Source organism: Dictyostelium discoideum (genome assembly GCF_000004695.1).
Source record: "Dictyostelium discoideum AX4 chromosome 1 chromosome, whole genome shotgun sequence".
Taxonomy (NCBI): domain Eukaryota; phylum Evosea; class Eumycetozoa; order Dictyosteliales; family Dictyosteliaceae; genus Dictyostelium; species Dictyostelium discoideum.
This window is the reverse complement of record NC_007087.3, coordinates 4,089,388-4,112,591: the sequence shown is the minus strand read 5'-3', so window position 1 is coordinate 4,112,591 and position 23,204 is coordinate 4,089,388. Positions and strand designations below refer to the sequence as shown.

Here is a 23,204-nt window from a genome sequence, read left to right as displayed (position 1 = left end):
TTATTATTATGTTTCCACTTGTTCTAAATCATCTATATTCTTTTTTTTGCCAATTATTATCATAAAAGATTAAAATTTAATAAATTGTTTCAAAATCGTGGTAATTTGTTAAAGAAAATCGTTTATTTACTTTCTTTTATCCAATCTTTAATTGTATCACCATTTTCTAATATAACCACAAGTTGTTCTCTTGTTAATGAAATACCTTTTGAACTTGGTTTTAATTCACCAGACTTATCTTCAAAAAATTCACGGATATCAATACGTTCTAAACCTTTAAAGTTACTATATGAAATTTTTCTTTTATCTGAAAGATTAAATGATTTGTCATTGGTGGATGATGATGATGATGATGATGATGATGATGATGATGATGATGATGATGACGATGGTGATGTGTTTGGTGTTTTAGATTTCTTTACTACAACTTTTTTCTCCACCACTTTCATCACCAGAATCTTCTTTTGATTTTTAGTCCATCTTCTTTTTGTTCTGGTTATCCTCTTTTATTTTATTTTATTTTGTTTTTTTTTTTTTTTGACAGATTTGAAAAAAAATTTTTTTTTTTTTCATTTTCAAAAAACGTCTTATGTTTAAAAAAAAAAAAAAATCAAAAAAATTTATTTATTTTTTTATTATATAACATATTTATATTGTTGAGTAATATCCTATAAGGAGCAATAAAAGATGAAAATAAATAATAAAATATTTTAATAATAATTTTATTATAATCAATGATTTTTTTTATTTGTTTATTGTTTTTTTTTGGTGAAAGCCACAAAAATTGTTTTTTTTTTTTATTTTTTGATTATTTTTTTTTTGGTGATGAAAAAATTGTAAATAAGTCCTTGAAAAAAAAAAAAACTTTTTTCCATTTTTCCTTTTTTTTTTGATTTTAAATATTAATTTTGTTTAAAAGAAAATAATAACTAACCCCTTTAATTTATTTAAAAATAGCTGATATTAGTATAAAACTGTTAACCATTGAGTGTTTTTAAATTAAATTCAAAAAAAAAAAAATTAAAAATAATTAAAAATAAGTAAAATAAATTAAAAAATTAAAAATTAATTCAAAAAAAAAAAAAAAAATTTTTCCAAGATTTTTTCCCATATTAATTTTAACAAAATTAATAAATATCATTAGCAAGTGAAATATGCTTTATAATCAATGATAAACATATAAAATAATAGATAAACGCTTGAAATATCATATTACGCTCAAAAAATAGGGTTAATCGCTCGATATAATACTTAAAATATAATTTTGCTGAATTACTTAAAAATCATGGTAATTTAATATTAAATTTTATCTATTAAAATGTAATTTAAAATGTAATTTAAATTATTAAATATAACATATTATATGAATATCATATCAAAAAAAAAAAAAAAAAAGAAAAAAAAGGAAAAAAAAGAAAAATTTTGAGTGGTTTTTTTTTTTTTTTTTTTTTGGTTTTTTTTTTTTTTTTTTTTTTTTTGATCACAATATGGGTGATAATTATATTGAAGGATTATTTTGGCAAATATTTCATAATAAATATTTGCTTAGTTTAATTTTTAAACAAATTCATTGTTTAGAATGGATTGAATATGATGATCCACAAAACATTCACCCAGAAAATCGTAAAAAATTTAAAGATATTCATTCTTTAGATTGGATGATTAAAAAGAACCTTTATCAATTAATAAAGTGTAAATTGGAATCCAATGATTATATTAAAATTAGTAAAAATTCAATCACTACATTTTTTTCAGCATTGTCAAAATCAAGAATTGAATTCGTTAATACTACATCAACAACAACAATAACCACAACAACAGCATCAACAACAACTAATAATAATAACAATGGTATATTAAAAGAGATTTTAATATTATTATTAAAAAATAAAAGAATAGAATTTGAAATCGTAGATTTAATACATGTAGCTACCAAATGTAATTGTGTTGATGCATTGGAAATATTAGGAAATCAAGAATACTCTTTAAAAGTTAACCCATCAGCTTTAGAATATGCAATATCAACTTATTCTGATCCACAAATCCTTCAAATCTTATTAAAACTCATCAACACCAACAGTGATAAAAACAATATTATCTATAATATGGAAATTCAAAGAATAAAAAAGAATTCAATCAACTTGGCATTAAAATCTAAAATTAATGAATTTACTGAAAACCAACTAATTTCCTTATTTTCAGTTTTTGATTTTAAAAACTATAATAATAATAATAATAATAATAATAATAATAATAATAATAATAATAATAATAATGAAGAGGAACAGCCTTTAAAGAGATTTAAATCAAGTAATAATAATAATAATAATAATAATAATAATAATAATAATAATAATAATAATAATAATAATAATAATAATAATAATAATAATAATAATAAAGAAATTATTGAAATTGATATAACTAAAATTGGGTACTCAATGTTTTTATTATTTAAAGATATAGAATTAAGGAATAAATTAATTGATTTAGATATAGTTTTAAAAGAAAATGGAAAACTACCAGACCTTTCAATAAATAGCACAATCGGTGAACTTCTATTAGTATTAAAAATATATAATAATTATTGTATAGATAATGATAATGATAAAATAATTTTTAATTACGATAATGATAAAAATAATAACAATGAGAAGTCAATTAAAAAACTACAAAAATTATTTATAAAAACAATAATAAAAAAATCATTATCTTCAAAAGGTTCTCAAAAATCAAATAAAACTGATGAAATTATTTATAAACAAATAATTGACTTTTATTTAGAATACACACTAAAATATAAAAAAACAATCAAAGAACTACACAACAATGATAATAATGATAATAATAATAATAATAATAATAATAATAATAATAATAATAATAATAATAATAATAATAGTGAATTTATTGAATTTTTTAGAATTTTAGAATTAAAAGAGAATGGTAGTTTAAAAACTCAACTTCCAATAGATTTAGAGAATTGTAAATGGAATCCAATTTTATTTGAGATTTTAAAAAAAAAGGATAATGATATTATTATAATTAAAGAAAAATCAATTTTAGATTGGATTTCTGAAAATAATGATAAATGGATTGTTCAATCATTTTTAATTGAAAAAAAAAATATATTATCATTTAGATTTGAATCTGTAGAATTATTATCATACTTTTTAAATCTATGTGAATCGAAATTAAATTCTAGTAGCAGTAGCAGTGGCAGCAGTAGCAATGGCAGTGGCAGTAGTAGTGGTTGTGCAGGGAAATTAAAGAAACTCATATATAATTTCATTTGGTATAATTCAGTAATCAATTTTAATATTGATAATTTGAAATATTTAAATTCTTTAGGAGTAATATTTGAAGAAGATGGTGAAAAATTAATTTCAAGTACAGCAACAACAGAAACAATAATAATAACAACAACAGAAACTAAAACTACAACAGAAACAAAAGTATTAGAATTAATTGAATATTTTAATGAAATTGGTTTTAAAAACTTTTCAAAAAGTTCATTTAAATTATTTCAAAATGAAATTATTAATCAAATCAAAAATTCAAAAATTTATTCAGATATTAAATTAAATATTGAAAATATGGAAGTTGATATTATAAAAAATCTATTAATAGAATCAACTTTATCATTAGATTTACCAATTTTTGAATTAATAATAAATAGTACAATTTTTGATAAGAAAAAAGAGGAAACTACCAATCAATTCAACTCAAATAAAGTAATATCTTTTAGTGATAGTGAAGGTGATAGATTTTATGATTCACCAAGATATATTTTTAGTACAACGATTTATCATGATGAAAAATCAAATGCAAAGGAATTACATTCAATAATTATAAAATTAATTGAACGATTAAAATCAATTCCAATCGAATCATTTGAATCATTGATTCTTATAATTAAATTTATTTTTGAAAAATTAATTCAATCAAAGAAAGTAACAAAAGAACAAATTATAGAAATTAATACACTATTTCAAAGTAATTCAGTACCAATTAAACACACTTTATATCATTCATTCTATTACCTACAAATTAGAGATACCAAATTTATAAAATTCATTTTATCAATACCAAGAATAACTGAACCTTTTTCAAAATCAAAAGAAAGATATTATAATTGTTCAATCGAGTATCAAATTGATCCAACTGTTTATGACATTATTGATTATTTTGAATCTGATAAATTTACATTTGATTTTATATTTGGTAAAAATAATAATGGTGGTAGTGGTGATTATATCAATTCATTCGATAAAATTATTGAAATGTTAATTTCACAATTATTTTTAAATTATATCAATATAATTGAATACCCACATTATCTTGATGAATTTCATGAATTTATGAATTTAACATTAGAGTATTTATTATTAATTAAAAGAGTAGATTTATTCTTTGATCAATTTGAAATCATTCAAGATCACATTGATTGTCTACGTGAAAAAGTACCAATAGGTTCAACATTCCCTTTGAAAACTTATTTATATCAAGTACCAGCATTTTCACTATTATCAGCAAGTAAGTTAAGAGATGAATCTATTAGAAAGTTACCTTTAATGCCTCCAACTGAACAACCTTTAACAACAACTAAAATCAAACAACAAGAAGATCTATTTATTAAACCCGTTGTTTTAATAAACTCTTTTGATTTCTCTCCAAAAGTAATAAGTTTATCTTGTAAAATAATGAACACAGATGAAATTCAAAGATTTATAGAATTTAATTTTTACCAATCAGCATTTCATTCTGCAATTTTTGATGAATCAATATTTAAAAATAATTTTGAAATTTCTAAATTTATCTTAGAGAATTATGAAATCACCATTTCATCTTTAAATACTATTACTTCAACACCTCAATTAGTTAATAGTTGTGATAGTTATTTAGAATCAAAATTCTTTTTAGAGAATTATTTCGAAAGAGTAAAAAAGCCTTTTAAATTTCAATCAATGGTTTTTAATCAATCAAAAAAACTATTTGAAGTTAGATTTTTAGAATTCTTACAATCGCATTTCTTAAAGATTAAAAATCAAGATAATTATAAAAAATTAATTAATCCTTCAACACCATCTGATATTAAAAAATTAATTTTAAAAGAAACTTATAATTATTTATTACATCAATTTGAAATAGATGAAATTGATAATCCTACTAAAGAACATGAATTAATTAGTATTGAAAAATCAAAGGTTCAGTCTAATGTATTATCAAAACTTTTTAATCAAAGTGAATATCAAAATTTATTTAAAATAATTTTTCAAGAAGATACTCTTCAACAACAACAACAGGACGATGAAGAAGAACTAAAAAATCAGTATATTAATGATAATAATAATATATTTATAAGTGCATTTGTTTTAGGTATTACTCATTTATGTAACTTGGTTATCTCTTATTATCCAAATCAATTTAAAATTACAAATTACTCAATCACTCATGCAATCAAAAACAATAATATTCATATTCTAAAATATTTTTATAATGACAATAGTAACAAAATCAATAGCATTAAAAACGATCCAATTTTATTAAACCACCTTAAAATATCTTTATCTAATAATAAATTATATAAATATGATTTGGATTGGGTTAATTAAGGATTTTTTAAAAAAAAATAAAAAATAAAAAAAAAAAAAAAAAAAAAAAAAAATAAATAAATTATCACGACTATGGTTCAACTTATTGATTCTGGTTGGATTTGAAATAATAAAATTATTAAATAAATATAAGAAACATATAGAAATTTTTTTTTTTTTCATTTTTTTTTTTTTCATTTTTTTTTTTTTTGTCTAATAAATATATTTTTTATTATTTTAATCTAATAAATATATTTTGCAAATTGTAAAATAATATATCATCGATTCTTGTTCTACTTATTAGTCCTAGTTAGATTTTAAATTAAAAATTATTAAATAAACAAAAGAAACATGTAGAATTATTTTTTTTTTTTTTTTTTTTTTTTTTTTTTAATCTAATAAACATATTTGTTTATTTTTGCAAGTTGTTAATTTATTTTTTTTGTTTTTTTTTTTTTTTTTTAAAAAAAATTCTTTAGTCTTTGAAAATTGGAGCAATGTAAACAAAGACATTGTTAAAGAATGTGAGACCAAGACCAATTACAATGGCAATCCAAGCAGTTGTTGGTCCCCATGAATATTTTGAACCATCAACTTCAGTTTCACTACCAATGAATTTTTTATTAATTCCGATACTACAAATATCTTTAACTTGGCTACCAGAGTAATTATAACTACTGTCATTAGCATAATCTTCACAATCCTCTCTACGAGCCTTTTAAAAAAAATAGAAATGAATTGTTAATTTACGAAATGAATAAAAAAAAAAATAAAAAAATAAAAAAATTATTGAAAAAATACCTTTGGTAAACCTAATACAACAAATGTAGCAATAATTAAAAATATAGTTGCACCATTTAATGAATTCTTAAATTTTGTTTGACTGGCTTGAGAAATTCCTTTGAATAATGCAAAACCCAAGTAGCATGCTGAAAAGAATAAATTGACAAAGGCTAAAATATCCATAGCTAAGGCAGCTTTATAGAATTTTAATTGAGCTGAGAATTCTCCATCTACTTCATCATATCCAGTTGTTCCTGATACTTCATCTCCATCAATTGAAACAATAACATTAACTTTATTATATTTATAATAAGTTTCAATAACTGCACCATCAGCACCCTCGATTTTTATTTGATACCAATAAGCTTAAATAATAAAATGATTTAAAAATTAATAAAAAAAAAAAAAAATTAAAAAAAAAAAAAATAAAATAGAAAAAAAAAATTAAAAATAAAAAGATAAAGACAAATAAATTAATACATACTTGAAAAACCAATGATAGTACATACAGCTGCTAATATGATTAAAATAAAAGAAATGAGTGGTAAGACTTTAACCATTTTTTTTTTTTTTTTTTTTTTTTTTTTTTGTTGTTTTTATAATTATTTATAAATATATTTTATTAATGAATTATGGAAAATGAAATGTTTAAAAATAAAAACTATTTATATTTACGTCAAAAAAAAAAAAAAAAAAAAAGATTTTTTTTGGTAATTCAACGCATAATTTGAAAATTTGATAGCAGTTACAAAAATATGCAGGGCTCACACAAAAATGAAAGGATAAAGTCTGAAAAAAAAAAAAAAATTAAAAAAATTAAAAAAATTAAAAAAATTAAAAAAATTAAAAAAATTAAAATTATTTGATGAAGAAAAAAAAGGAAATGATCGAGCGTGATTGAAAAAAGTTGGAAATTTAATGTTTTTTATTTGAAATTAATCTATTTTTTTTTTTTTTTTCCTTTGTATTTTTAGATATTTTATTTTTAATTTTTTTTTATTTTTTAATTTTTTAATTTTTTTTTTTTTTTTTCAAAATATCAAACGGTTGACTTTTTAAATATAGATATTTATCGTTTCAAAAAAAAAGAAAATAATACCAACTTTTTATAATATTAAAATAAATAAAAATTGAAAAATGGTTAAAAAAAAAAAAAAAAAAAAAAAGTATGATAAAACAAAAAAAAAAAAAAAAACTTTACAAAGTTTTTTTTATTACTTTTTGTCTTGTAATAAAGAACTTTTTTTTTATTTTTTTCATTTAATTCTATTTATTTTAAATATGAATTATTATAGATTTCGTAATTGTCTTTTTATTTTGAAAAATGAGGGAATATTTATTTATTTTTATTTTTTTAAAAAAAAAAATCATCCCCTTTTATTCCCAAAATTAAAAGATTTTTATTATTTAAAATTATTATATTTGTATTTATTCAATTAAAACTTTATCAATAGAATAAAAACAATCTCTTGAAATTAAATCATTTTGTTTAAAATTTTTTGATAAAACTAATTTTGATAGACAAGGTGGGAATAAATTTGAAGTATCAATTTTATGAGAATAATTTGGACAATTTAATTCTAAGCAAGTTAATGAGGATGGTAATGATATTATTGGTTGATTATAATTATAACCAAATGTTAAATGAGTTATTGAATCTGGTAATGAACCAATCTCAAGTTTCTTATTGAAATCAGTTGATAAAGTTAATTTTTTCAATGAATTTATTGGAAGTACACCTGGATCTAAATATCTATTAAATCTTGAACCAAAATTGATTTCAACTAAATTTGGAAGTGCATCTTTGTAAATTTCTTGATTAAAATTTGAACCAAAATTTAAATAGGTTAATGATCGTGGGATGCAACCAGGTGTAAGTATTTGATTATCACCATATCCAAAACCTTTGTCATCAAATTGTAGATGTACAAGTTTTGGTGGTAAATTAACATGTTGAATTATCAATGAACTAAATTGGTAACCATACCAACCACTTTTAGGATGGCCTTTTACAATTAATGTTTTCAATGATAGGGGTAACCAATTATTATTATTCATACCTTGGATAGTATCTGTAACCATTAAAAATAATAAACCTGATGGTAGTGATTTTTGACCTAATCTTATAGATGGTGACCCCATTTTTAAATGAGTGAGAGATTCAGGAAACATATTATTATGAATTTCAATTTTATTTTTTGAAATTAATTCAAGTTTTTTAAGTTTACCAAATGAAAAATACAAAACATTATTTATTACAATCTCCATTCTAATATCTAATTTCAAGTGTGTTAATGATATTGGTAATTTATTAAAATCTAATGACATTGTTTCCATATGTAATCTTTTTATTAATCCAAATGGAATCATACCAAAATTTAATTTAATTGTACTTTCATCAATATAAAATCCAAGTTCTGTTATTGAATTTCCACCAACACCACCAAAACCACCACTATTAAAATCACTTTTATTCAATGCATTTTGAGAAATACTCCTAAAATGAATTCTTTTAATATTTGAAGGAATTGAAATAATTGGATCCTTTGCATAAACATTTCTAACATCAGTAACTGAACTTGGGAACAATGAAAAACTACATGTTTCATTATCTTTAAAATTATGAATTAAAGAGTTACTCTTTATTGGGAATATTAACTTTTTTAAACCAATTGGTAAAACTGATGGAGAAATCAATTCAAACCCTTGATGCATAAATTTAATAGTTTTTAAAATATCGAATTCTAATAAAATATTTTCGTCTAATATATTATCATCGCTATAATAAACAATCTTTTCAATATATTTTTTATATTTTTGATTTTTTAAATTTTCCAAAGTTTGTATAGAAACTTTTTTATAACTTTTTAATAAATTTAATTGAACAAATATATTATTTTTTAAAAAAATATTTCTCCATACTGAAAAAAACAATTTTTCATTTGGTTTAATATCATTATTAATATTATTATTATTATTACTATTACTATCCATTATTAATTTTTGAATTAAATATAAAAAAAAATAAAAAAAAAAACTTCAAATTATTAATCATCACAAAAAAAAAAAAAAAAAATTTTTATCTCAAAAAATCTTTTTCTTATTTTTTTCTTTTTTTTTTTTTGGTTAAAATAAGTTTTTTAAAGTAATTATTTTTATTGTTAAATTTATTTTTTTTTTAAAAAAAATAAGATAAAAAAAGAGATAAAAAAGAGATAAAAAAGAAAAAAAAAAAGATAAATAACATTATTATTTTTTTTTTTTTTTTTTTCAAACCTAAAAAGAGATAAAAATAATAAAAAAAAAAAAGGAGATAATATTTATTTATTTGAAAAAAAAAAAGATAGAAATAATATTTTAATTTTTATTCGCTTTGATTTGATTCATTTTAATAACAGATTTTAAATTTCTAATATGATATTTATATTTTACACATAAAGTTACAACTATTACAACAACAATTACAAAACCAATACAACCTACGATTATACCAATCTTTGCTTCTTTTGAAAGTGATGCACTTTTTTTACATGTTGAATCAGTTGGTGAACTATCTACCAATAAACCAAAATCAGGATCTAGTTGAATTAGATTTGTGTATTGTGGAATTACAATACCAACGAATGAATCTGATGTATAATAATTTGATTCATCATCTAAATCATTAAGTTTAACATTACCAATTGATGTAATTCTACCATCTACGATACCTCTTTTAACAAATCTACCATATAACGAATGATCTTTTACTGATAATTGAATAAAATCTGAATTATCTGCAACTGTTTTACCAAATTCTTGATTTGAGCATATATCATCATTATAATCATTTTGAGTTAGTTTTGCTCTGATTACTAATTGGAGTGTATTTAATTTCGATTGGAATGGATATGCTGTAATGTTTATATTATATTTTAATGTTGAGGGATTCATTACTAATAATTGATTTGCAAATGTTATATTTCTTAATGTTTCATACCATTCAGTTTCAACATTTATAAAACAATCGTTATTACTATTATTATCTTGAAATTTAATGCTTGTTGAATAGATATTTTTATTCTTTTCTAAATTTGTTTGATTCCATTTTTCAAATTTAAAAATTTTAATAACTTTATTGTTATGATCTAATTCTCTTAATGAAACAATTGAAATTACACCAACTAACGATGATGTTTCACTTTTGCTTGAATTGGTTATAATATTAGTTGATGGTTCATTTGGATTTACAATTGGTGGTGGTACAACTATAACTTTTGATTGACAGCTTGTACCAATCCAAGGTGAAAAACAAATACAACCATTTGGTGAACAGTAACCTTGTGATTTACCGCCACATTCTGGATTACCACTACATTTTTGTGGTGGATTAGTTGGAATTACTGGGGTTGTTGTTTCAAAATAAATTGGAGTTACCCAATATTCATTTGATTTTAAACCAGAAGTTGTAATTATTTGAATTTTAAATGGTTTTGATGTTTCCGAAATTGAATTGATTAAAACTGCACTTGATCCATATATTTCATCTTGAACTATTGTACTTTGTACATTGGTTTCAGAATAATAAATTGATACTTGTTTTGTATTTGATAATGATTTACCATAAATTAATAAATTACCACCAGTTGAAAAAATATTATCAGTCGATGTAATAATTGGTTCTTCATCAACAAGGTAGTTTATATTGACATAATATGATGATGGAAAAAATTTAGCAATTGTATCTGTTGGATAACCAAAAAAATAACCTGCATTATTTATAAAACCATAAATTGAAAAAATCAAAATACCAGGATAACCAAAACCAATTGGTAATGTAGTTGTACATGTGTAATTTGTAGTTCCATATATTTTATCTACTAGTTCTAAAGTTGAAAGGCATTCGACTTTATCCAATTTTTCACTAATTATATAAACTATTGGTAATTGATTATCTTTTATACCTGTTCTAGGTGTATCAATTGAAAAGTCAAATCTAATTGAATTATTTAATTTACCAACATCAATAATTGAGTTTGTAATTGAATGTTTGAAAGAAACTAATTGTTGATAATCTTCATCAATTGGTATAGGAGGATTACAAATTATATTTAAATATGTTGATCCAATACCATCATCATAAAATTTTAAAAATGGAGTTATGGTTGGGTCTGGATTATTACTATAAATATTATAAATTGATGTAATATTATTTGTATCTCTTAAAATTACATTGGTGATAATATAAACTTGTGATATACATTGTTTTGAAACTGGAATTAAAATTTGATATTGACTTTCAAATTTATTACCATACATTGCATCTGATAATGAAAAGTTGAATACATATTTTGAATTATCTATTGAACCTTTTACTGTTATACTACCGCTACTAAATCCATTAAGATCATCTGTAATATTAAAAATATATCCATATTCCCTACTATTATCATCAACCATTACTCCATTATTTAACGGGACTAATAAACTAAAAATTGGTCCTTGATTATCTAGATCTAAATTTATTTAATTAAAAAAAAAAAGGTTAAAAAAATAAAAATTTAAACTATTTATTTTTTAAAAATTAAAAAAATACATACATGTTTCATTTACTAATAATTTTGGTGTATTTGGTCCTAATTCATTACTTGTCAAAACACCATTTGTAAATTTAATATAGTACGAAACTTCACCAAATAAATTATTTTTTGGTACAATGAAATCACATGTAAATAATTTTAAATTTGAATCATAAACAATTGGAAATGAACCATAAAGAATATTACCTTGAGCACTTTGATATGATTTTGAAATTGGATCCATCAAAATTAGTACTAGTTGTGAATCAGGATCAATTTTACTCGAATTTAAATACATTGTATTATAACCTGCTGAATTTAATAAATTTAAATTATTCTTTGCGAAACTGATGTTATCAAAACTATCCACGCTTATATCTAAATTAAAAAAAACAAATAATTAATATATTTATATATACTTTTAAATTTTAAATAAAAATAACTACAATTTGAAAGACAATCAGGAACTTTAAAAACTAAAAATGGTTCATAAGAAACAATTTGGTCTTGGAAATAGTAGAAATTATTTTCATAAATGTCATAACATAAAAAAGAAATTATCCCAGAGAATGAATTTTGTGATGGTGTATATATAATTTCATAAACACCATTTTTATTTGAACCTGAAACTAATGTTTTTAAACCATAATCAATATCATCAAATATAATTCTCTTTACTCCATTCTTTGAAATTATATTTGCTGTGAATAAATAATTTGAATTCTTTCCTTTTAAACGTTTGAAGCTATAACTGACCAAAATTGGTTGGGTTGTTTCCGTTACTATAAAATAATTTAATTAAATGTAAATAATTTATTATGTGTTTTTAATTAATAATAATAATAATAATAATAATCATCATAATGGCATTTCATCACCAAGAGGTTTAAATAATAATAATAATAATAATAATAAAAAGTATTGTTATTTTACTTACCAAGGTTGGTTACAACAGATTGATAAAAAAATTCATTTGGTAAAGTACTTCCAAATCTATATATGATAGATAGTGCTGAATAGTTTATTGGTCTTAAAAAGTCAACAGAGTGAACATAGGTTGTTTGATTACCACTAATATACCCAAATGGCCAACCAGCATCAAGTTTATCAACTCCAACCTTGTATTGATTATCAAAAAATCTATAATAACTACCAGTAAATGTCACTTGAAATAATGGTATCAAAGTTGGTATATTTATAGAACCAAAACCATATAACGACAAAATAAGTTGAGGATTTCCATATGAACCATTATAAAATTCTTTAAAAGTTTTTTTTTCCCAGTTAATAATATTAATAATCATTATTATTATTTTTATTATTATTATTATTATTATTAAAGTACGTACCTTTTATATTCAGAGGTAATGATATTCTTGGCTGATCTTCAAGTGGACTGATAAGTGAAAAGTTATTTAACCCATATGAATTCTGAAAAGCTGCAATAAAAGACATTCTACCTTTTTTACCAGAAATTGGTTTTGAAAAAGTATATAATTTATTAGGTGATAATAATAGTTGATATGGTTTTGCTGTTTGTGTGTTACTAGTGGTAGAAAGCACTGGGGAATAATGAAATCCGAATTCATTAAAAGGGGTAGATATAATGTTTTGTGGAAAAAAATAATAAATTTGAGCTGTTGGATATGGAACTATGATAATAATAATTTAATTAATTTTTTTTTTTTTTTTTTTCAATAATATTAAATATAAATAAGATAAATAGATTTTTACCATTAAAATAAAAAGATTTTGTTTTTAAATTTATTATTACACCTGAAACTACAATTGAAATTGTAAAAATTGAATTTCTTTGATTTTCAAATATTAAAGGATCCCAATTATATCCAAATATATTAGTTCTGGCGAATGGGAAAAAAATATCTGAACCTAAAGAATCCAATGAATTAAATCTATGATAATCCATACCATGAATTCTAATTGATGAATAAAATGCCATATTTGTATCATAATTTATCACATCATCAATTGTTATTGTTAATGTTGACGAATCAACCACTATAATTTTTATTTTTTTTTGATCATTTATTTTTATTTTATATTTATTTTTATAAGAAGAAAAATAAAATATTAATATTTTATATAATTATTATTATTATTATTTTTTATAAATAAATTATTATTATTATTATTTTTTTTTTTTTTTTTTTTTTTTTTTTTTTTTTTTTTTTTTTTTTTTTTATATCAAAAAAATATTACATGAACAAGTTAAAGTTAAACTATAATCAGATTGGACAATTCGAATTGGTGGATATAATGACATTGCCGTTAAATTTGAAGTGTGGGAACCAATAGGAATTATTCCACTAAATTCAACAACTAAAACCGTTGATGTCGAAGTTTTTGTCGAGTATAAAATATTTGGGCTATCTGTTGAAAAAAGTTTTTTTAAACTTAATGTACCACTATCGTTATCTTTTACAATAAACCTTAAAGTATAAGAGCATTTTGTTGAATTTGATGTATCTTGATAAAATAAATAACTTTGTTGTTGTGAGAAACTCTCTATATCCAATTGGTTCGGTATTGAATCTCTAACCAATTGACAACTAACTTTATTGAAAAAAATAAATAAAAAAAAGAATACTATTCCCCCATAAGCTTTCATTTTATTTGATATTTTTGACATCTTTAAAAAAAATAAAATAAAATAAAAAAATAAAAAAAAAGTAAAAGTAAAAGTGAAAAAAGAAGGTTTTTGTTTTAAAAAAACAATAAAAAAAAAAAATAAAAAAAAAAAAAAAAACCATTTCAAAGAATCAGTATATAAAAATCTAAACCACGTGCCAACTTTTTCTATATTTTAAAAAAAAAAAATAAAAAAAAAATCTTAAAATAAAAAAAAGAATTTTTTTTATGATTAAAAAAATTAAGGGGAGCTGCGTAATGAGATTTTTATATGGCAGAAAAAAAAAATTTAAAATAATATTTTTATCCTGAAAATTAAATTAACAAGAAATTAAATTTATAAATGTTATTGATTTGCAGTCTAAACATTTAATTTTTATTTATTTTTTTTTTTTTTTTTTTTTTTTTTTTTAGTTTTTATACTTTCAATATTTAATTAAAATTTATTAATTATCCTATCATCAGAATAAAAATAATCACAACACTTTGATCTTTTACCTGAAGATGAATAAGTAATTGGGAAGAATGATTCTTCAACTCTATTACTGTCAAAGAATTTATAATGACCATAAAAATAACCAGTATTATCATTGAATACACAATTTTCTGGTATGAAATGAAAAGCACATCTCTTTGGTAGAACTTGGATTCTTTGAAGAACCATGCCATAATTTACCATGATGAAATGATACTCCACCTCTTTTCAAAGTTACCACATGAATATCTGGTTTTTCAATTCCTTCAATCATGGCAGCATCCTCCATTTTTAGTTTAAATTTTAATGGATTATGAAAATCATCTATTATACCACTTGGAGTTTTCCAATTATGACTTCCAGTTGCATATTCTAGTGTACCATTTTCAATTGAAACATCATTTAATGGTACCCATATTGCAATAGTTTCAGCTGGTAAAAAATCTAAATATGGTCCATCTTGATGATACCCTACACTACCACCTAAATGTGGTTTCCAAAATAACTCGTCTTGTGCTAAACGACATCCTGACCATCCCATTAAATCGCAAATCATTTTTCCAATATTTTCATTAAATATAATTTTAGCAAAAAATGGATCACACTTCCAAATATTAACAATTTCTCTTGTTGAATTTTCAACTGATAACCCTTTACGATAATTCCATTCTAAAATTTATTTAATAAAGAAAGGTTACTAATATAATTATTAAAAAAATTTTTTTTTTTTTTTTTTTTTTTTTTTTTTTTTTTTTTTTAAAAAAATTAAGTACCATCTGGCCATATATTAGTTGGAAATTTTCCATCGAAAAGTGTTTCAACTTTTGATCTACTAAATTAACATCAAAAACATCATCTATTTGAATAAAACCCTTTGTTTTAAAATGGGAAATTTCTTTTGGGGTAATATCCACATTTTTTATTTTTTCTGCTAAACTTTTATCCATTTTTAATTAATGAAATATAATTATTTAAAAAATATTTATTTTAAAGGTTATAAATTAATAAAATTTTTAGAAAAAAAAAAATAAAAAAAATAAAAAAATTATTAATAAATAAATTTAACAATTATTATTTCATTTTTTTAATCTATACAAATAGATGGTCTAATTAATATATTTTAATAACTTGTTAATCTTTCTTTTGAAATAAATAGTTATAGAAATCTTTTATTTTTTATCTTTTTATTTTTTAAACAGTCGGACAATAACAATTAGGTTATTAGTCAAAATTAATTTTTGTAGATATATATTTTTAAAATTTTTTTTTTTTTTTTTTAATCACGTTTTTCTTTTTATGTGGTTATTTTTTTTTTTTTTTTGTAGATATAAATATATTTATTTATATATTTATACATATTATTTTTGTTTTTTTTTTTTTTTTCTTTTTTCTTTTTTTCTTTTTTTTTTATAAACTGTGAAAATAATTATTTGTGTAATACAAAATTGGATGAACTGAAATGATAAAGGTGATAATAAAAAGCAGTCATTATCATAGTTTTGAGAGCATACATTTTAGAAGTAAATTCTTTACCAATTTGTTGTTTTTGTTGTTGTTGTTGTTGTTGTTGTTGTTGTTGTTGTTGTTGTTGTTGTTGTTGTTGTTGTTGTTGAGTCAATTGTTGATGAATTGCATAGGCATTTAAGAATTTATTTTTTAAACTACCACATAACTTTCTATTTGGAAGGATATCAACAGAACCAACACAAGTATATTCAATTCTACCAATGATTAATTTTACCGAACCATGAATTAAATAATTGAAATAGTTGATGGCAGCTTTTGAATCCTTCTTTGAGAGAACATTCTCGGTGATATGATTCGATGGTAAAGCTTCTGATGGAATGAAACCTTTTGAGTTTAACAATTCGCTATCATTGAAACAAATTAAACCATCTGAATAGATTTCATTAAATTTTTCATTATCTACCAATAAAGTACCAGTATCGGTTGTGGTTTTAATTTCGATCAAGATTTGTTTAATGATTGTACCTTCGATATAATCATCAAAGTAACTTCTTGAATCGAGACATGAATACTTTCTTGCAAATGAATAGAAATGTCTCTTTGAACCAAAGTTTACCAATTCATTCAATAAATTATCAATGTTCATATCCATCATTTTACAATAAACGTCTGGAATGATTGCATCCTTTTCCAATGATCTCTTTGCGAAATACTCGGCAGATACACCAAAATCATTGAATGCTAAATCCAAATACTTTACCAATGTACTCTTTTCAACTTTTCCAAATCTATAACAACATCCTAAATAATTAATTACATTACGAATATTCTCTTGAATTGGACATTGTTGATGTGGTAATGAACTTGGTGGTGGTGATGTTATTAAATTACTACTATTATTATTATTATTATTATTATTATTATTATTATTATTATTATTATTATTATTATTATTATTATTATTATTATTATTTGATTGTTTATTAATGTTGCTGTTGTTAAAGTTATTATGAATAGTACATGGTGATGGTGTTGGTGGTGGTGAAAATGATTGAAATGGTGAATGAGATGATAAAAACTGAGATGGAGATTGAGAAATTAAGCACAAAGAAGGGGAGAGAATACTATCATCAAAAGGAGAGTATGAATTTGATGGTGAATAGAATGATTCAACACTGTATCCAGAGTTTTGAGATGATAATGATGAAGACGATGATAATGATAATGATGAACCATTAGAATAATAATATCCTTGAGTATTATTGTTGTTATTTATGCTATCATAAAAGCTAAAGGTACCACTATTATTATTATTATAATTATTATTATTATCGTTGTTGTTGTTGTTATTATTGTTGTTGTTATTATTATTATTATTATTGTTATAATTTAAATTAGAATCAGTAGGATCTTGAAAGTGTTTAATTGGAGAAGCAAATGGAGAGGTAGATGGTGTACTTGATACCGATGAAGACAACAAAGCAATTGGAGAGGCAATAATCGGAGTTGGTGCAATAACAAATGAAAGACTTGGTGACAATGGTGGAGATACGGATGGTGGAATTGAAAATGCATCTTTTTTAAATGTTAAGAATGGAGTTGAGAGATTTGTAAATGATGATACATCTATTAAACCAATACCATTTTCAATGTTGTAGTTGTTGTTGTAGTTGTTGTTGTCATTATTTAAAATATTATCATTGAATGTTTGTTGGTTTGATTTTTGGAGGAGTGAGTGAATTTTTTTTTTTTGTGAAAAACTCATTTTTTTTTTTTTTTTTTTTTTTTTTTTTTTTTTTTAAAAATTGTGTGTAAAAAAAAAAAAGATCCCTTACTGAATTAAGTAATAATGTTGCTGTGGGAATTAATTATTTGTTAGTTTTGAAAATTTTTTAAAAAAATGTTTTTTATTTTTTTATTTTTTTTAAACTATGATTTAAATATTAAATTATTTTGATTTCCTAGAAATAACAAATGTATAAATTAAAAAAAAAAATTAAAAAAAAAATGAAAATTAAAATAAAAAAAAAAAAAGATTTATGGCACACATTTTAGATACAATATATCTAATAAATCAAAAATATATATTTTTCTATTTTAATGATTATAATAAAAAAAGAAAAAAAAAAAAAAAATTTATTAAATTAATTAATTATTTGTTTTTTTTTTTTTTTAATTTTCATTTTTTTTTTTCCAATTATAGTGCAAATAATTTTTTTTTGAATATAACAACAATTTTTATATTATAAAGTAAATATAAAAAAAAAATAAAAAAAAAAAATAAAAAAATAAAAAAAATATAAAAAAAATGTTTCAAATAAGGGTGTAAATAAGAAACAAATACATAATTTTTATTTTTTTAAAAAAAAAAAAAAAAAAAAAAAAAAAAAAAAAATTCAATTTTAAAAAAAAAAACTTTTCTTTTTTTCATAATTTTTTTTTTTTTTTGATATTTGATATTTGTAAATAAAACAATATATACATTTATATAAAATGATTAGTAATAACATAATAAAAATTAGAAAATTAAAAATTAATTCAAATAAATTTTTTAATAATACAATCAATACAAAAAGAGATTTTAGTAGTACATCAACCTCACCACACTTGGATGAAGAAGTTGACCCAAAGAATAAACAACAAACACCACCACCAATAACATCATCACCATCAACAGCAACTCCAAATATTTTAGATATACCAACCACTTCAATACCACCAAAACCAAAATGTTGGTGTGTTTTAAGTTGTAAATTAGTTGGAAAAAGAATAGAATCATCACTAATTAAACCAATTAAATATGAAGATGAAAGAGCAATTTTATTACAACAACAAAAACAAAAACAGCCAACTTCAACACCACAATCACAATATAAATTAGATTTAAATTTACCATTATCAGCAAGTAGAAAACAATTAATTAAAGAGATGATTTCAGCTAAAGATCAATATGTAACAGAGCAAAAACAAGAAGAACAAATAGAAAAGGAAAGATTAGAAAAAGAAAAAGAAAAAGAAAATAAACTCTTTAGAACTGATGATAATGGAGATGAAAGAGATTTCCCAGTATTAACTGATGACGATACTTCAATTGGTCCAATTCATATACTTTATAAAAATCAATGGATTAGTACAATCGTTGAAAGAATTGAACCACAAAATAAAGATAATGAACCATCATTCATTTTAAAAATTAAAGTAAATAATTATAATAATATTAAATTTAATATTATAAAGTAAAAAAAAAAAAAAAAAAAAAAAAAAAAAAAAACTTTTATTAATTTATCCTAATTATAAAAATAATAATAATAATAATTAATTTAGACACCAATTAAATTATCAAGCGAATTTACATTTTCTTTTGAAAGTATTCATTCAACATTAGATAGATTATTAACAACTGGTAAAGTTAAAGCAGATTGTGATTTTGATAAAATTTTTATAACGACAGTTGGTAATGATAAAAATAAAGAATTTACAAATTGGATCAATACAAATGAAGATAATAATAATAATAGTAATAATAATAGCGTTAATGAAAATGGTGATAATGTAAGAAAATGTTTATTATTAAAAGAGGCTTTAACACGTTTAAAGACTGAATTATTACCATCAATTGGTTTCAATGATTGTCCAATTGATTTAGCTTTATCAAAAGATAGTATTGTAGGTTGTAAAGAAGGTCGTACAAATTTAGAATTCCCAAATGGTACTTATCAATTGGTATTAGAAATTGATTCAAACGAGGAATCAATTTGGGCTAAAAGTCCTGAATCAGTAGAAAAAATTTTATATTTATATACAATGATGTTAGATAGTGTTGTATCAATGGGTCATACCAATGATGTACCACTAACAGTATCATATTTATAAAAAAAAAAAAAAAAAGAAATAAAAAAAAAAACAATACATATAAATTATTTTAATAGTAATAAATAAAATAAAAATAAAAATAAAAATAAAAAAATTTAAAATCAAATACAAATGATAATGGTAAAGATATTATTATTATTATTTTTATTTTTATTTTATTTATTTAATAAATTTTTAAAATGTTGAATAACTTTATAAGGATAAAAATATCTTGAATCCCAAATATCCAATACATGAAATAATTTTTGTTGAACTTGAATTGGTTCTTTAGAGAAAGAAGTAATAATAATTGGTAGAAATGGTTCAAATAAATCAGAGATTTGATCACTTTGTTCACTTCCCCTTCTTGATGCACCAAAATAAAGAATATCATTGATTAAATAGATGATTTCAATCTTATTTTGAACGGTTGTCAATGTTAATTGATTATTAATATATTTGCTCATTAATTGAATTATTGGTTTACCACTCTTTAAATGTAAAATAAACCAATCTTTTGATTCCTATATTTGAATGTGTGGGGTTGTACATATATATATTAGGATTTATGATGATAATAATTATAATAATAATAATAATGATGATGATAATAATAATTTAAAACTATTTTTGAATATACAAACTTTAATTAATGATCTAGTTGGTTGTAATTTTTCTAAAAATAATAAAAATTGATTATATTCCTCTGTTGATAAAGGTTCATTATAAAATGTAGATAAGGAAGATGATGACGTTGGTGGTAATGGTGGTAATGGTAATGGTAATGGTTGTGGTGGTGTTGGATGTGAAGAAGATGATGACAATGATGACGAAGTCGAAGATGAAAGTGGTGGTTGTTGTGGTTGTTGTTGTGGTTGTTGTTGTTGTTTAGAATAATAATCAGGACCATAATATTGACTAGCACCACCACTAATGAACGAAGATGGTCCATTTGGATCGAAATGATAATGATCTCTTGGTTCTCTTTTATCGTATTGTATCTTATATCTATATCCCAATTCTCTTTTTGCAATAATTGCACTCTCAGTCTTTAAATAACGAACAAATGCGACACCTTTACTTGTTAAATCGAAACAATCGATCTCACCAAATCTACTAAACCTATAACGCACTTCTTCTTCAGGTTCATCACCAAGTGATCCCAAAAATAATTTTTTATTTACATATGGATCATTATCACTTATTATTTTTGGATGATGATTACTATGATGACTACTATGATGATGAAGTGATGAATGTGGCGGTGGTGGTGGTGGTGGTGGTGAAGGGTGATGAGGATGATGTGGATGATGTGGATGGTGATGAAGAGGAATAGGAATGGGCATAGGAATAGGAGGGGGAGGATGATGTTGATGAGTGTAAGGGTATGAATGAGGATGTGGGTGTGGGTGTGGATGTGTATGTGTATGTGGATGTGTATGAGGTGGTGGTGGTGTTGATACAACAGTTGTTGTTGATGTTGTTGTCATTTGTGGTGGTGGTGGTGGTGGTGGTGGTGGTAAACTGTGGTTGGTGGTGTTGGTGGGTATGCTTTATTATTTACAGAGGAGTTATTAGTTTCAGTACTATCTTTACCACTAGTTTCTTTATTACCATAATAAACTGAATGATAACCAGTTGAAAATGTTTGTGGTGGTTGTGGATGAGTATAATGATGATGAATACCCGTACCATAATGACTCAAACTATTATATGGGTCCATATGAATTGTTTTCGTATGTAATTGTGAAATATGATGAGGTGGTGTTGATACTGTTGTTGTTGGTATTGCTATTGCTGTTGCTGTTAATGGTGGTGTTGTTGGTGTTGGCGTTGTTGTTGTTGTTATTACAGGCATATCAGAATATTTTTGTGGTTTTACACTTGCCCAATTGATTTTTAATCTTTGATTTTTAAATAATTGTTGAGATAATTCTTCACGTGCTCTATTTGCTGATTCTTTATCGAAAAATGTTACAAATGCATTTTGTTTTTGTATACTTGAATTCTCTGTTAATTTAATTTCGTTAATTGAATATTTTGAAAAGAATTCTCTTAATTCTAACTCTGTTACTTCATCTGGTAAACTACCAACCCAAAGTTTTAATTCTTCTTTGTTAAAGTTTGATGATGATGAAGATAATGATAATGACGATGATGATGATGTTATTGTTGTAAGTGGTGGTGAAGGTGGTGGTGGTGGAGGCTCAATATCCATTGATTCTATGTTTTCATTGTTCATTATATATATATATAAAAACTATAATTATTGGGCTTTTTTTTTTTTTTTTAATTAATGAAAATGCGATTTTTTTTTTTTTTTTTTTTTTTTTAATTTTTTTTTTTTTATTTTATTTTTTTTTATTTTTGAATTATTTTTATTTTTTTGTTTATTTTTAATTTCCCGATTCGTTTATTGATGGTTGCAATGAAATTGTTATTAAATCCTTTTTTTTTTTATTTTCCTTTTTTATTAATTTTAGTTTTATTATTTTTTTTTTTTTTTTTTAAATAAAGAAATGTTAAATAAAAATAAAAAAAATGTAAGGATAACCAAATTAAATTTATTATAAACCTTTTTTTCCAATGTTTTATTATTATTATTATTCCAAAAAAGAAAAATTTTAAATTATGAAAAAAAGAAAAAAATTTAATAAGATAATTAAAAAAAAAATTTTAAAAACAGAAATGGGGAAGTTCAAGATCACATTTGAAAAAATTCAACAAATGAAAAACCGTTGTTTTAAATTTTTTTTTTTTTTTTTTTATTTTTTTTAATTTCCATTTTTTTTTTTTTTTTATTTCAGAAAATTTTAAAAAATTTCA

At 21.9% G+C, this 23,204-nt stretch overlaps 9 protein-coding genes across 9 annotated transcripts; 2 read left to right on the top strand and 7 right to left on the bottom strand.

Moving 5' to 3' along the window:
* Positions 1–122: 122 nt before the first annotated feature.
* DDB_G0270054 (ssDNA-binding transcriptional regulator) lies at positions 123–1,287 on the bottom strand (the record flags this gene model as incomplete). Its single annotated transcript, XM_641412.1, has 2 exons — positions 123–501; positions 1,277–1,287. 2 exons carry the CDS (start codon positions 1,285–1,287, stop codon positions 123–125), a joined length of 390 nt encoding a protein of 129 aa, XP_646504.1.
* A 200-nt stretch (positions 1,288–1,487) lies between these two features.
* Positions 1,488–5,615, top strand: DDB_G0270052 (hypothetical protein; the record flags this gene model as incomplete). The annotated part of the gene is made up of 1 exon (XM_641411.2): positions 1,488–5,615. The coding sequence occupies one exon, from the start codon at positions 1,488–1,490 to the stop codon at positions 5,613–5,615; it is 4,128 nt and encodes a 1,375-aa protein (XP_646503.2).
* Positions 5,616–6,069: 454 nt separating this feature from the next.
* DDB_G0270050 (hypothetical protein) lies at positions 6,070–6,937 on the bottom strand (the record flags this gene model as incomplete). Its single annotated transcript, XM_641410.1, has 3 exons — positions 6,070–6,309; positions 6,396–6,742; positions 6,862–6,937. 3 exons carry the CDS (start codon positions 6,935–6,937, stop codon positions 6,070–6,072), a joined length of 663 nt encoding a protein of 220 aa, XP_646502.1.
* An 868-nt stretch (positions 6,938–7,805) lies between these two features.
* Positions 7,806–9,371, bottom strand: DDB_G0270048 (hypothetical protein; the record flags this gene model as incomplete). The annotated part of the gene is made up of 1 exon (XM_641409.1): positions 7,806–9,371. One exon carries the CDS (start codon positions 9,369–9,371, stop codon positions 7,806–7,808), a length of 1,566 nt encoding a protein of 521 aa, XP_646501.1.
* Positions 9,372–9,734: 363 nt separating this feature from the next.
* On the bottom strand, positions 9,735–14,585 carry DDB_G0270718 (EGF-like domain-containing protein; the record flags this gene model as incomplete). Its single annotated transcript, XM_002649157.1, has 7 exons — positions 9,735–11,872; positions 11,957–12,313; positions 12,355–12,717; positions 12,873–13,196; positions 13,285–13,587; positions 13,670–13,954; positions 14,156–14,585. The coding sequence occupies 7 exons, from the start codon at positions 14,583–14,585 to the stop codon at positions 9,735–9,737; spliced, it is 4,200 nt and encodes a 1,399-aa protein (XP_002649203.1).
* Positions 14,586–15,171: 586 nt separating this feature from the next.
* Positions 15,172–16,006, bottom strand: DDB_G0270714 (phytanoyl-CoA dioxygenase family protein; the record flags this gene model as incomplete). The annotated part of the gene is made up of 2 exons (XM_002649156.1): positions 15,172–15,728; positions 15,931–16,006. The coding sequence occupies 2 exons, from the start codon at positions 16,004–16,006 to the stop codon at positions 15,172–15,174; spliced, it is 633 nt and encodes a 210-aa protein (XP_002649202.1).
* Positions 16,007–16,485: 479 nt separating this feature from the next.
* DDB_G0270046 (hypothetical protein) lies at positions 16,486–18,291 on the bottom strand (the record flags this gene model as incomplete). The annotated part of the gene is made up of 1 exon (XM_641404.1): positions 16,486–18,291. The coding sequence occupies one exon, from the start codon at positions 18,289–18,291 to the stop codon at positions 16,486–16,488; it is 1,806 nt and encodes a 601-aa protein (XP_646496.1).
* A 728-nt stretch (positions 18,292–19,019) lies between these two features.
* DDB_G0270044 (hypothetical protein) lies at positions 19,020–20,399 on the top strand (the record flags this gene model as incomplete). The annotated part of the gene is made up of 2 exons (XM_641403.1): positions 19,020–19,724; positions 19,851–20,399. The coding sequence occupies 2 exons, from the start codon at positions 19,020–19,022 to the stop codon at positions 20,397–20,399; spliced, it is 1,254 nt and encodes a 417-aa protein (XP_646495.1).
* A 155-nt stretch (positions 20,400–20,554) lies between these two features.
* Positions 20,555–22,620, bottom strand: DDB_G0271014 (hypothetical protein; the record flags this gene model as incomplete). Its single annotated transcript, XM_641402.1, has 4 exons — positions 20,555–20,902; positions 21,023–21,902; positions 21,993–22,084; positions 22,153–22,620. The coding sequence occupies 4 exons, from the start codon at positions 22,618–22,620 to the stop codon at positions 20,555–20,557; spliced, it is 1,788 nt and encodes a 595-aa protein (XP_646494.1).
* Positions 22,621–23,204: the final 584 nt, after the last annotated feature.